The 14,474-nt window shown below is 35.4% G+C and overlaps 1 protein-coding gene across 1 annotated transcript in view; it reads left to right on the forward strand.

The window, feature by feature from the left end:
* The first annotated feature begins 567 nt into the window (after positions 1-567).
* Positions 568-14,474, forward strand: part of ATG10 (autophagy related 10) — a 253,207-nt gene continuing 239,300 nt past the window's right edge. The window contains exon 1 of the mRNA XM_037800748.1: positions 568-674. Within this exon, the coding sequence (XP_037656676.1) occupies positions 585-674 (90 nt within the window). The 5' untranslated portion in view covers positions 568-584. The remainder of the gene's footprint in view (positions 675-14,474) is intronic.

Here is a 14,474-nt window from a genome sequence, read left to right on the forward strand (position 1 = left end):
AAGTAAAGGACTGGTTCTAGAAATGCTCGGGCAGATGCTGCCTTATTACCTCTATGGGCCATTTTAATGGAGATCTTGCATTGGAAAAGAAATTGAAATGGACGGTCTTTTCAATTCTTCAAGATGTCACAAGTCCTTGTAAAATCTTTATAAGTGGCATATATATAAGCCATAACAAACAATATTAATTACGTGGCAGGATATTTCTTTAAGTTTAAATGTTTTTAAATACCTGCAAAACTAAAAGCAGGTATTGTTCTCCCTGACTGCTCAGAACAAGAAGGGGGGAGATTTAATTAAACCTTTTTAGGAGACCCTGGCATTTTCTGCATATTTTTCTGCAAATGTCCAACTCCTGTAATTTAAAAAAAGCTCTCTAGGAGAAAGGGAAAGGTCGTTATAAATGAGAAAGGTAGAGGAATAAAACTCCGATACATGGAGTGTCTACTAGGTACATTTAGTTCCTTATTGCTTGATTTGGAATTTATGAGAAGTTGTAATTCTTAGACTGATGAATTATTAAAATAATTGACATTTTCTTTGTATTTTTTTGTAATGTAACACAGGACTGTTCTGATGGGTACATGTGCAAAACACATATTCAAATTAAAAATGGGACCGTGGTGTCACATCAAGGAACATCCGCCTGTGTACAGACATGTCTTCTCACTGAGGTAAGTAGTTTAACACATCATGTTCTCCTTTTTTGGCTTTGAAGGTATAAATTAAGAAAAATTAAATATGTTTAAATATATTTTAAAATAATTAACTGTCAGTGGATCCTGGGCCTGCTGTAGGGAGAGAAATGAACATCTCTATAATACTTCTTCTATAATACTGAAAGCAAGAAATGTAATAAAGTTAAGAGTTTATGCAGATTTTAGTGAGCCTTCTTCCTTTTAGTTTCTCTTGGATCTGAGGACCACACATGCCTTGCATTGCCTATCCATTTTTTTCTAGTGATGGTGTAATACAACTATCCCTAGGCTGCCTTATGCATAACTGGAGACCTCTTTGCCTAGTCTACATTTAACCCTTTTCTCCTATCCCCTTTAAAATATGCTGGATCTGGGTCTTATTCCTTGGGGAACTTTAATTTTGACTTGAAAATCTTGCTAAATTAAATTTTATTAAGGTATTGATAGCTTAGTGGTTTTCCCATCCTGGGATATTTTCAATTTTCTTTTTATCAAAATGTAAATAGTCTTATTGTTCTTCTGTTATGATAATAGTGTATATCCATTGTAAAAAAAAAATAATAAAGATAAATAAGAGTAAAAATCTCCCATAATTCTTTCAACTGGAAGTAACCATTATTAATATTTTAGTAAATATTCTTTCACACGTTTCTATAATTCACACACATACATACTTGTTTTTTGCAATGAACAGTGTGTCATGGATACTTTCCATGTCTGTAAAGTCAGAAATCCATAGTAACTTTTAATGGCTCCATTGTATTCCATCCCATGGATGTGATATAATTATATGGTACCCATTTTGAAGTAAGGTACTTGAATCTTAAAAGAGGATTTGTTGGGACCTAACTGCTTCAACATGAAAAAATTGCTGAGGGTTAGAATTCCAAACATCATACTAAAATGGGAGAGAAACTTTCCGTGAAGGAAGAGTCCTTGCTCATGGCCTGTGAAATCAGACCCATTTAACAATCAGGCATTACCACCTCCGCCTGTGTATGATGTTGGCCTGAAAATCACTCTTGCCGGTATAATTTGGTTTTTAAGGTGTTCTTGAGTATTGTGCTTGCTAATAAGCTAAGTGCCCCCAGGTGGGTGCTGGAATCTTGATTACTGCTTCATGGTTCAGATAACAAACTTCAAATCTGAAGCCAAGTATGTTAGGAAGCTTTTCAATTCATTGTATATTAACTTTAAAAATGCACATATAAATGATAATTTAAAAGATGAATTACCAGTTTTTCCCTAGCAAGTTGGCAAAGATTCGAAAAGCTCTCAAAAGTGGTGTTGAGAGTATGAGGGAACCGATGCTTTCTGGTTGATGTTTTAATTTTCACAAAGTTTAAAGATGTGGGACATACTTTGGACAATCTATTACAATTGTAGGAGTTTATCTTTATAAAATATAAAATTTTCCAAAATTTTATTATGAAAAGTTTCGAACATATAGAAAAGTTGAAAGAATTTTACAGTGAATATCCGTATACTTACCGCCTGGATTCTACCATTAATATCTTGCTGTGCTTGCTTTATTACATATCTATCTCTCTATCCATCAGTCAGTCATCTTATTTTTTTGATGCAATACTTTTACATCAATGTAAATTACAGCCAAATACTCATAAGACATTTGGAAATGTACACAAAGATTTATCTGCATCTCCTCATTATTTGTAATAAGAGAAATGGAGCACAATAGTAATGGATTGGTTTAGTTATGGCGTATCTCTATGATGTATCATTAAAAATTATCTTCTTAGGTGACTATTTAATTGCAAGGATTTAATGTCCATGTCAAGTTAAGTGAAAAAATAGGCTATGTGATATAAACAATAGAATTCAAGTATGGTTAGCATCTTTTGAACTATGCGTTGACTATTATTTTAAATCATTATTCCTTTTTCTGTGTTGTTTATCTGTTCAAAGAGTGAAACCTTTAACTCCTTTCTCTCACCTTGTTGAATCCTTAGGATTATTTTTGCTCTGTCTAGTGGCTTCATTTGGAGTCTCCATCAATCCTTGTAAGCTGCCTTTACTACTGTAGCTCTGATGGGCATTTCTCCCATGACAAACAACAGAGGAATATTTTAAAGTTTAGAGAAAGAGTCTAGTACCCCATCTCAGTGCTTCTCTGAGCTTCCCCCACCCCACAACAGAAACAGTAATTGAAAGATTACTATTGCATAGACATATACACATATATATATATACCTGAATTATGTAGTGCTTAGAAATAATTTCCCCCCTTCCAATCAGATAAGATTTTCTTAACTGCTTTTCTTTTCTTTTTGGTATCTTTTCTTTTTGGGGATTTGCCTTAAATATATATATGTCCTGTGGTGGTTTAAAGCTGTATGTACACCAGAAAAAACATATTCTTATATCTAATCCATTTCTGTGGATGTAAACCCATTGTAAGTGGCACCTTTTGATGAGGCTACTTCAGTTAAGGTGTGGCCCACCTCATTCAGGATGGGTCTTAATCCTATTACTGGAGTCCTTTATAAATAGAATGAATACTGAGAGAGAGAGAAAGCCATGGAACTAAACCTGGAAGAGAAGGGAGAGAGCAGCAGACACTGCCATGTGGCTTGTCTGTGGTGGAGAAGCCAAAGATCGCCAGCAGCTGGTCTTCAGGAAGATAACATCGCTTTGTTGATGCTTTGATTTGGACATTTTCTCAGCCTCAAAACTGTAAGCTAATAAATCCTCATAATTTAAGTCAATCTATTTCATGGTATCTGTTTTAAGCAGCCTAGGAAACGAAAACATGTCCTTTATTTCTCTTTCTCAGAAATGTTTAAAGCCTTACTGCTCCCTTAGAATACCACCCATGAAGGTAGGGTGATTCAATAAGTATCTGTTATTTGATTAAACCATCAAATAGATTTGGTTTCCCTTAGAACCAGCTCACTTGAAGGATCAGATATCTCTGTGTTTTGTTATAAGCTGGATTTTGAGTGAGTTACTTAAAATTGAGTTCTAAAAAGTTTAGTTCCTACTAGACTAAAATATGGTTTTTCCAATAAGTAAATTTACATAGAAAAATTAACAATAATTAAAAAGAGATATTTGCAGTAGTTTATCCTTGTAAAAGTACACAGGAGTGGAATGTGATGATCAACCCATGGTGTTTGATCAACTCTGATGGTTTATTTTTAATTATTATTTGATAACTTGTAGTAAATCTAGACTGCCTTTTTCTGGGAACTCCTCACTTAGATTATAAATAGGACAATTAGAAGAAAGAGTGCTAGACTTGGAGTCAGAAGTTCTGTTTTGTTATCATATCTCAGACACTGACTATCAATGTAACCTTGAGGAAACCTCAGTTTTCTCATTGAAAATACTGACGTTATTCACTTGGTTGTTTTTGATAGAACTTACTAAGTATATAGTTCTATTATTGTTGCTGGGGAAGTCGAGGACATAACTAGAGGCCATTTCCCAGCCCTTGCCTACCCTACTCTTTTTCTGTTGTATATGGATGTTTCAATATGTTTCCATCCAGCAGCCTGGGGGAAATGTTAGGTCTAATGGAGTTCAAAACCAAGAACCAGCTGTTGGTCAGGGCAGGAAATCTCAGTGCAGGGCCTCTTCCCCGTGGCACGGCCCCCTCCCTCTGCATGCCCTTGACCTCAGGCAGCACAGATTTGTCTCTCCTCTCCAATGTGAAGTGAGGCATGTGGAGCTGCCATCAAGTGACCCTGACCCAAGCAGTAGGCTTCCCCGAGAGACGGGTCACAGTGGGATCTCTTCCCCTGCTCTTTTGGACCCTTTGTGCTGTGTAAGTAATAAAACGGTCATTTGCTGAAAGTTTCTGTTGTGCCTGAGCCTGTGTTCCCATGATTCACCATATAGCAACTTGCTCCACAATTATTAACAGTTATCATATTACACATAACATGACTCTCTGTGGATGACTTTCATTTAAAAATAGTTTTATGCTAATTATGGCATTATAAAGCATTTCATTTAAACTACTCATATAATGTCTCACTTTCCTAGATTAATATTGGACATAGTTGTATTTTTCTCTTACATTCTTTCTTTCTCCATCATGGAGTTGTTCGGCAAATGGGCAATGAGTGGGCTTCAAGACATCTCTATGAGAGACAGTTGCAGGTCCTGTGGAGGTTAAATTAAACCTCACAACGTAGGAAGGTTAGTTATCTTCTGATATCTAGAAGACTTTCCTGTTGAGGAGAACAAACTTCCTTTGCATTGCCTCAGAAGACAGAACTAATTCTAGTGTCTGGAAATTATTCTAGACAGATATTGCTAATGTGTACAGTTGCCTACAGACTGCTTGCAACATTGTGAGCTGTCTCCTATTTAGTGGAGATGTTTAACTACAGACTGGATATCCATTTCTCTAGAATAGCGGTTACACACCCAAATGCTCAGATGCTTACAACAACCAGGCTGGTAGTGAGCTGAGTGAAGTGCACTGATTGGAAGTAGTGGGAGCTGTGGAGAAATAGTGAGGGCACATCTCATCCAAAGGGGCAGCAGACGCTTAGCTCCAGGTGAATTTTTGAGAGAAGGCAGAGATCTGGATTTTTGTGTGTTGGCTGAATAAAAAGTAAAACAAAATACTGTGCAGGCCAAATAGACTATTATCTGTGGGCTGCAAATGGTCCTCAGGTCACCAGTTTATGACCTCTGGCCTCGAATATTACAGAAGGGGTTCCTGCACGAACTAGGGGACCTCTAAATTCTCTTTAAAATTGAAAGACCCATGTTCCATATCTGTACGTCACATTTCCTATTTAAAGATGTTCAAAAGGAAAGCTTCTGCTAATACTTGTTGACTTGTTGCTTTTTTTTTTTGCTTTGTATTAGTGAGAAATCAGTTCTCTTCCCTGGACTAACCTGGACCAGCAGTTTTGATTATAGAAAGATAGCTGGACTTAGGTTTTTTTTGTCTGTGAGGTTATCTCCTATGTTATGAGACTAGGCTTTTCATAGGATTTTAAAATCAAAATGAAATATAATGGAAAGTGAAGTCATTTCTGAAAAGTCATAATTCATGCCTTCTTTGAATTTTTAAAATGTAACTTAAAATGAGAGTTAAAAGAATGAGATGGCATTCAGAAAGCTACCAAATATATGGGGTGTCTTTTAGTGTTGGTTTTGGGGAACAAGAGTTCCTATAGGTTAGTCATAAAAGATAAGACATTAATTGAGAATGTTAGTATGAGCTTGCTTGCAGCATTTCTGAATTTGTGAAATTGCATGCAGGACCATAACAGATTTTGAACAAGATCTTTTCTTTAACAGTGATTAAAAAAAAAAAAAAAATCCATTGCATTGATTTAAAATGCTCTAAATATAAATGAATATTATCAACAGGAGCTCACATTCCCAACTCTGGCCCTTGAGATATCTTATTATATGTGACATTTCCATAAATAGATGTTGGTGCAAAACTTTACTGTATCAATTTATGATTTTCTTGTATTTAAATGAAAGCTTTTCATAGAGAAATTAAGATATTATTTAACAGTAGTGAAAAACATGATTTAATAATCAGTCTGCTTTAACGAACAGGAGCTTATTGTAGAAAGCCCTTATTGAAGTCTTATTTAAATAAAAGAAATGATAGATTGAGAATGGAAATGAGAATACAAACCCAATTTTTCAATTAGACAATTAGAAAACTTTCTGATGAAAATTAGTTATTTACTAACCTTTAGAATTCATATGTATGTATTATTGCAAAATAGCTGCTAAACTTAAAAAAATATTTTGTAAGATTCTAAATTAATTTACTGGCTAATAAAGACTAGAATGATATTGGAGAAACAAGGCCACATTTTCTATCATGTTTAACATTAAACCACTTTTAATAAAAGGAAACGGTGCTATGAATAGTCAACATGGATATTGCATTTTGATAATCAGTAGTAAAAATGCTTAGAAGAGGGAAATGTCTGAAAGTCTTTTATATTGAGCAAATATTCTAGCTGACATTACTTTGCATCTTCTTTTTATCTCTAACTGCTTCATTTATGAAATTCTGAATCATTTTCATAGAATACAGATGGCCGAAATTTTGCCCTTTGATTAATACAATTCAGGTACCCATATATATTTGAGTTGGTCAATAATTTTTATATTATTGAAGTTTGTATTCTTCTGTCTGAAGTTAGATTACTGATGTTCCATTTCTTCCTTTTGAAGATGTGTCAGTGATGGGTATTGAGCATATTTTATTTATTCATTTACTATCCTTGTTACTTTAGAGCCTCAGGTTGCACCTTTAGATTACATTTTTTAAAACTATGAAAATGACAGAATCATAAAAATAGCAATAGTTTGCTACAGGAAAAAAGATTTTTGTCCTAGGGCCTTGTAGTCCACTAACTGTATCTTTCCTCAGACAAGGGCAGGTAGAATATTATATAGAGCAAGGCTTTCAGCAGAAAACAACCTATCATAAATTCCCTGAAGCATAAAGCTGAGAATCAGTAACAGGAGATGATCTCAATTGCCAAAAAAACATATTCAGAGAATGATGATCTCTGAGGTAACCAGGGCTTCAAATATACTCATTTGCCCTAAGGATTTTATTAAGTGGCTTCTAGGATGAGTTCTATTTTGTATGTCTAAAACTGGCTCATATGTCAGAATATAATGTTTTTTTTTTATAATGGAATAAATGACAAGTCAGTTCTCAGTAAGTATAACAATTTCTCTGTAAAGCAACTGATATTTTTAGACTGATGTATAGACATTTTGATAAGTAATAAGCATGATTGTCCCTAGTATATGAAAATGTAATTATCATAGCAAGGTTAAAATACCAGGAAGTCTGTTGTATTTAATAAATGTAGATAAAAATGGATGCATGTGTAGTAATTGCTCACTGTTTATTTATGGGTATGATGAATCTAATACTGAAAGATAAATGGATCTATTTAGGAAATAATTCTTAATGCAGCAGAGACCAGTCCCATCTTTTTGTTTTTCTTAGGGTATCATGAAAAACTTCGAAGCAAACTTAATTTTAGTTCCATTTAATTCAAAGTGTAAATATATGCCATGGAGTGGTGGTGGTGTTTGAGAAAGAAGAGAATAGGTTATTCTGAAAACTAATCAGTTCCAATTGGGATTTGCAATTCCTATAAATTTGAGGATTAGTGGGCTAGATATAGTACACATTATACAAACTGTATTTCTTTGGCTAGTATATGACAGAAGTGTTTGTTTACTTATTCTTAGAACTCATCAGAAACCACATATAGAAACGTGGCACTAAAACTATTTTAACTAACTAATGAAATCTGTTACTTAGAGGTCTCAATACAACTTACTGTTGTGCTGTGAAGGTAGGAAGTCTCATATAGAGTCAGGGGCAGGCTCCACATTCTACTGAACTTTCTTTCTTCTCTAGTTCTTTGGTACCTGAGTTGTATCACTTTGCAAAATTCCAGGAGTGCAGTAGGACCAATGAGAGCCTATCAACCAAATGGTTTCCTAAGATTACTTATACCTTTGAATTCTCTGTACTCTGCTGTGTTTGGCATCTATTTGTTGAGAGAAATCAAGCTGAATAAATCCAGATAGGTAACTAATTCTTTTTCTACTTAGAAAGCTAGAAGAAAAGCCTTTGTAAAAACACCTGTCATAGCCACTATTGTTTAATATAGTGGTGAATCATATCAGAAAGCTTCTTTTATATATAGTTCTAATATTGATATACATTCATACATACATACATTTACTCATTTATTTATTTTTAAATAAAAATTAAGATTAATTTCTGACAGCAGACATGAACTTCAGAGAATATTGAGCTGGTATTTCTGTACCAAAATTTGACAAGTTTTCAATGTTGAATTACTTACGTCTGGTTGTAAAGTTAGGAACCAATTGTTTTTGAGGAAGGAACATTATGCATTATTTTAACTGCTCTAATTATATATTCCTTCCATTCCTTTTAATGAGTTTGAGATATGTCCCATGATGCTGCTTTTTAAAGGGCACAATAGATTGACTGGGGGTTTCAAACTTTCTGTGGGTCTTTTTTCATGGGGAATTTCTGAGCAGGATATGTTGGTTTTATAATCAAATCTAAAATAAATGAAATTGAAACCACTATTTAGTACTCCTTTCTTTCCCTTTGATTTTTTTGAAGCCACTGGGAACTCCATGTGTGGAGAGAGTTATATTACTGGATATATTACATTTAAATTCAATCCTATAAAAGATTAAATATAATCTAAAATATTTGAGTTTTAAAAATTATTTTATTAATTATGTTTAAAATACTTTTTCTTCCTTAGGCAAATTGAAAAGGTTAATCTTGAAAAATAATTTTTGGAATGAAAGAAATATCTATCAGCATAATTTTCTATGCAGGACTGAAAAACAATCTTGTCATATATTCTAAAGAAACTCGGTGTTAAAAGAGAAATGTGGAATCTCATATTAAACTGTAATCTTCAGATGTTAAAAGGATTGTTGAATTGCTTTGGGTAACTTGAATGAAGTTAGCTACTTGTCAGGAATTTTAAAGCATCAGGTAAAACTAACTTTATATAGAGTATTATTTTACTGCAAAATGTTTGCCCAGAACTAAGCACAGTCATACATGTAGATGGCACCTACCAACACAGGCCTCATGTGGTCCCAATATTTCTTCCACAGAGACCTTAAAGGCTCCCCAGTACAGAGCCTTTATTAAAATGCAAATGAATTTTTTGGGCTGGGCTTAGTGAAGGCAAAATAGTTTCAAACTGGAAGAGTGGTTCTGAATCCTACTGCTGGACTCTAAATGCTAACCCGGTTGGATAACTTTGATCACCGCTGTGCCCTTAGCATCTAGCACAGTGCCTGGAACATAAATGCCAGGAACTACTAGAGCTGCTTGTTTCTTGGTTTTTCTGGATTGATAATCTAGATCCCCCCCGCCCCAATATACTGCTAACTTAATGAAAAGTCAGCAATCTTAGTGTAAATATTTTGTCATTATTAATTTATCGTCTGTTTATTAAATGGTATTTATTAAATAAAGTGGCCAGGAATATTTTATTAAAGTGTATTCCTGAATATATGTGCCTAAGGGTAAATAACAGTAATTTTACATTAAATTAAATGGAAATAACCAAGCATTGGGCTGTGTTAAAGATTTTCAAAGTGAAAAGCTAAGGGGGAAAATTCTTTAAGAGGGAAGCATCAGGGTATTAATGTGTTGTTTTTGATTACATAAGTGGGATATGGGAACTTCAATAATGTTCTTCCATAAGATGTTGGCCAATTTCTGTTTTAGAGTATTCCTTGCTCTGAGCAAACAGTTACTCTCTCTGTGTTTGTGAGGAGCATTGAGAGAAGGTTATATCTAGTATTAGCTGACCTCAAAGTTGGCTTAGGATAGAGATTGCATGTTTGTCTTAGTTACAGCTTAGTTAGGAAGAATTGAAAAGAATAGGCTGGCAGTGTTACATAAAGTACATCTGGACAGATGCCTGGGAGAATGTCATCTTATTTGGCCAGTGGGTCAGAGGGTCCAGGAGTTTGGCAGATTAAATCTGGTCTCAGTGCTCCAGGCTCTTGACCCTAGCTTATTTTGAAGGAAAAGAAAAGCAGTAGTTGTAAATCAAAAATTAAGGCTTTTTTGAATGAGATAAAGTCACCATTCTGAAGTGACATTATTAAATGCCATCCTTCCAATAGTCATTTGTGAAACAGTTCAGCCTGACTTCCTTAAGGTTTGGTAGATGTGACACAAAAGGGAAAAAATATGACGATGATCTCGAACTCTGAAATCCTCCTCTATGTTCATGACCGACTAATTTTCAACTGTATTTACACCTTCTCCTTCTGAATATGCTCTGCACACTCCTCAATGACATCAGTCCCTTTTTTATTTCTCTTGCCTTCTTACTTAGTCTTGACCTTGGCCATCTCAGCAATGCCTACACCACCCACCACCCTTGGCCCTGGACCTTTATACCATATCTATTTTGCTGCTTCCCAATCTTCTTCTACAATCCTATCTCTTCTTTCCTTTAGATGTCTCTTGAATAGATAATCCCTAATACCTCATTCTTTTGTCATTCATTCCAACTTCAACTCTTTTTTCTTTTGGCCTTTACCAAACACAAGCTATGGAAATTACTTCCTTCCAAGATACTGGTTACCTTATAATCACCACACCTACTGTCTTCATCCTCCTTGATCACATTGTACATTTTAAACTAATGACTAAGGCCTTTGTTCTTGAAATTCTCTCTTCTTTTTGTCTTTGTTAACTCTGGTGACAATTGGTTATTTTTTATTCTCCCTGGCTGGTCATTTTCACTATTATTCTGTGGCATTTGCTCCAACATCTCCTCTAAGTCAGAGACCTAGGGGAGTTGAAGGTCAACGAATGCAAATCAAGATGAAGATCATAGAGAATCTTGGGCAATTGTTGTAAATAAAACTGTAGTGCCCATAGCTTTCCAGTTTGTTATTTGGAAGACTGACATAAAAATACAGGTTTGGGATCTGGTAAGAAGAAACTTGGGGGCTGGGGATGGATTCCTTTGTCCCTCTAATTGCCTTATAAACCCATCAGCTAATCCTGGTCTTGGCAATGGCATCCAGTACTTACAGAGAAGTTGTCACCCATCCTGGACACTTTTGAGATAGGATGCCAACTCCCAAAAATGTTCCTCCAAATCATACTCTTTTGGTTAGAGAGGGTGTTGGAATTAAATGGTGTCAGAGGCATCTGGTACCTTTCCTCCCACGTATTATACCTTGGGTTCTTCGGAATGGCTGTAGGGATGTATGTGGAGATGAGTGTAGAAGGTAATGGTGAGAAACAAGAAGGGCTCTACATTGAGAAAGTAATTTTGGGTGGAACATGAAAAGTATTGAGTAGACTGGTCTGAGAAGTAGTTGGAGTTTTTAGCAGAGTTTGTTTGAATCTCCCCTCCTGAAGGGAATTAGGCTGGCTGTGCTAGGGCACTATCTGGGTTGCTGGTGTGCTGTTAGGTCCCTGAATCTAGGATTCCCACTGAAGTTTATAGGGAGTACTGAGAGTCAGAGAGAAAGACCAAGTCAGAATCCATTAAGGAAAACTGAGATTTAAGCACCAGGAAGTGCAGTATAAACATTGACCCAAAGAATCAGAGGGCATGTTGATGTCAAGGGTTTGGAGTTAGGCAGAGATGAGAATGCAGTGAGGTTAGGTGGGGAACAAGTGAGGAGGACCTAAGTGATTGTCCTTGCCAATTTGAGGTGTGCAGACTCTTCTTTGCTGTTAATAAATGAATGGGATTTGACTGTGTCAGACAGGTTTGAGGGCTAAAGGACAGGTGGAGAAAGCCAAGGGTAGTGTGAATATGTGGATAGGAGAACTAGATGGCATTCTACAAACTGTGTGCTTTCTCCTCACTCCTGTCCTTTTCTCTGTTTTCTTTGTGTTAGTTTTTCATTTGTTAGAGGGTATATATATGGTGAATCTTTCTGGATGGTCTGTACCTTTTGCAGGTATTGGCTGGTAGCTGGGGGTTTTAGCTTTGCTCAGAGGTGCTAGGAAGCAGCAAAGGGGAAACCATAGTCCCCCAATCAACTGCCTGCTTATTTATTTTTGTAGTACATTCTCAGAAAATAATTTTGAATGAATGATATACCAGATGAAGTATTATAAAGAACAACTGCTTTTTATTCTGTAGAAAATTTGTGTGAAAATAGCCCACCTGGCATTTTTGCTCTACAATAGGCATTTTATAAAATAATGAAGAACATATGAGAATATACTTGAAGCTCCAAGGTATATTAAATTTAAATTTCAGTTGCCGTTTCTCTCAGAGGACCCAAAGTGCCATATTTAGCACAAGATCTTTCTCAAGGCAAGTTTATCTAGCTTCCACACTGCAACTTTTACCTATAAGATGATTGGTAATTTTGTGTTCTTTTTAAAAAAAGATAAACAAAAGAATGTTTCAGGAAACCTGTGATAGACTGAATCAGCTGGAACTGATTTAATGTTATGGATAATTACATAATTAGTGCTGTAAAAAATAAACCATACTATCTACTTGATGGACTGGAGCTGCTGTGAAGGAGGTGTGTAATTATACAATCAGCATCCTCCTCCTATGCTGATTCTAGGTATTCCCTTTTCTGTCTTGTCTGAACAGGGGCTTACTGTCTTATGTTTCCTGATGTTATTTAATAGAAGAGAGCTGAGCATTGAGTAGTTGTCAGTCCCTTGATAAGTCTCTTTCAGATCCAAATTTGTTTGAGAGCATCCTGAGACCAGGGGCTTTCAGACGTTTTGGTTGTAAACCCACAATAAGAAATATATTTTATATTAGGATCCAGTCTGCTCCATATACACCTACCTGAAATCAAGGCTCATGAAACAATTCTCATTATTTATGACCTACTCTACTAATCTACTGTGCTTGATTTTATTTTTTTTAATGTTAGTTGAGATCTACCAAATTGATTTCACAACCTATTAATGGCTCATGCCCGCATTTGAAAAATATTACCTTAGACCCTTAGTGAGTGCTAACCATCAGTGGAAGGGATTTGGAAAGTAGCATAATGGAGTTGCCAAAGGCTTTGGGGAGCAGGTAGTGTGGATAGTTGAAAGAGTGAGGGCTTGGAGTGGTCAAATTTGGTTTTTAAATCCCTGCCTTCCCTCATTTTAACTCTGTGACCTTGAACAAGTTGCCAAACCTTTTGGAGTTGTAAATTCCTCATCCATAAAACAGGATCCCTAATACTTAAGGGGTTGGGAGGTGGGGAAATTGGGAGGCATGCATAAGGTGGGTATGGGGGTGGGTGTGTGCATTAAATATGTTGTGAAAGTAAAACACATTGTGGTAGGTGCTTTGTAAAGTTTAGTTTCCTCTTCCCACTCTTTCTTAACCTCAGACACCTCAACTGGAGAAGGGAGTAGTAATAATCTGTCTCAAATGGTTATGAGGATCAAATAAGATGATGAGAGCAAGGGGTGAATGAATGTTAATTTTTATTAGGTACAACCTTAAGGCAGCTTTACTGTTCCAGAATAAATCTTTGTGCAAGGGGGATGGAGAGTTAGACAAATGTTATTTGACAAAACTAGAATACAGAACTATTTTTGAAATTCTGTATTGTAACTGTTAGTAGCAAGGATTGTTTTGAGATGCAGTAGTTATTACATGTTGATACTGGAATACTGCTACCAAAACTGCTGAAGTATGATTTATAGTTCCTATTTGAAATTACTTGATACATTTGAAGTTGTTTTATATTGCATTAAAATAGAATTTGAAGGAATTTTTAAATTATTCAACAAAGGACTTTGTTTCATCAAAACCTGGAAAATGAGCATCAGAAAACAACTAATTGCCTGTTGTACAATACTGTGTACAAAATCTGTCAGGTTTTCTTTACCCTAACTAAAATACAGCCTAATCATTTAATTGTGAGACTTGAAAAATTTTAACTTGCTATCTCACAGCTTGAAATCTTGGGAGTGCGTAGAATTTTCATTGTATATTAGTATGTTTACTATAAATCCACCTCCTTTTCTTTAAATGTTTAATGGTTTTTACTACTTTTGAAATCGTTCATGACTTTGAAATGCTAGATGCTCACTAGTTTTAATTTTGGACTTTCTTACCTGAAAGAAATTTCCTTGCTTTTGTTACTGTTGGTGCACCAATCTTCCATTCATCTTTTTCCCAGAGATTCTGCTGAGATTGTGATTATTTAGTGGTAACCTCGGTTTTGTTGGCTGTGTGAAAGGGACATAAATCAGGTAAGGCAAGTTTGAAAGTG

The sequence above is a fragment of the Choloepus didactylus genome, chromosome 13 (assembly GCF_015220235.1).
Source record: "Choloepus didactylus isolate mChoDid1 chromosome 13, mChoDid1.pri, whole genome shotgun sequence".
Classification (NCBI taxonomy): domain Eukaryota; kingdom Metazoa; phylum Chordata; class Mammalia; order Pilosa; family Megalonychidae; genus Choloepus; species Choloepus didactylus.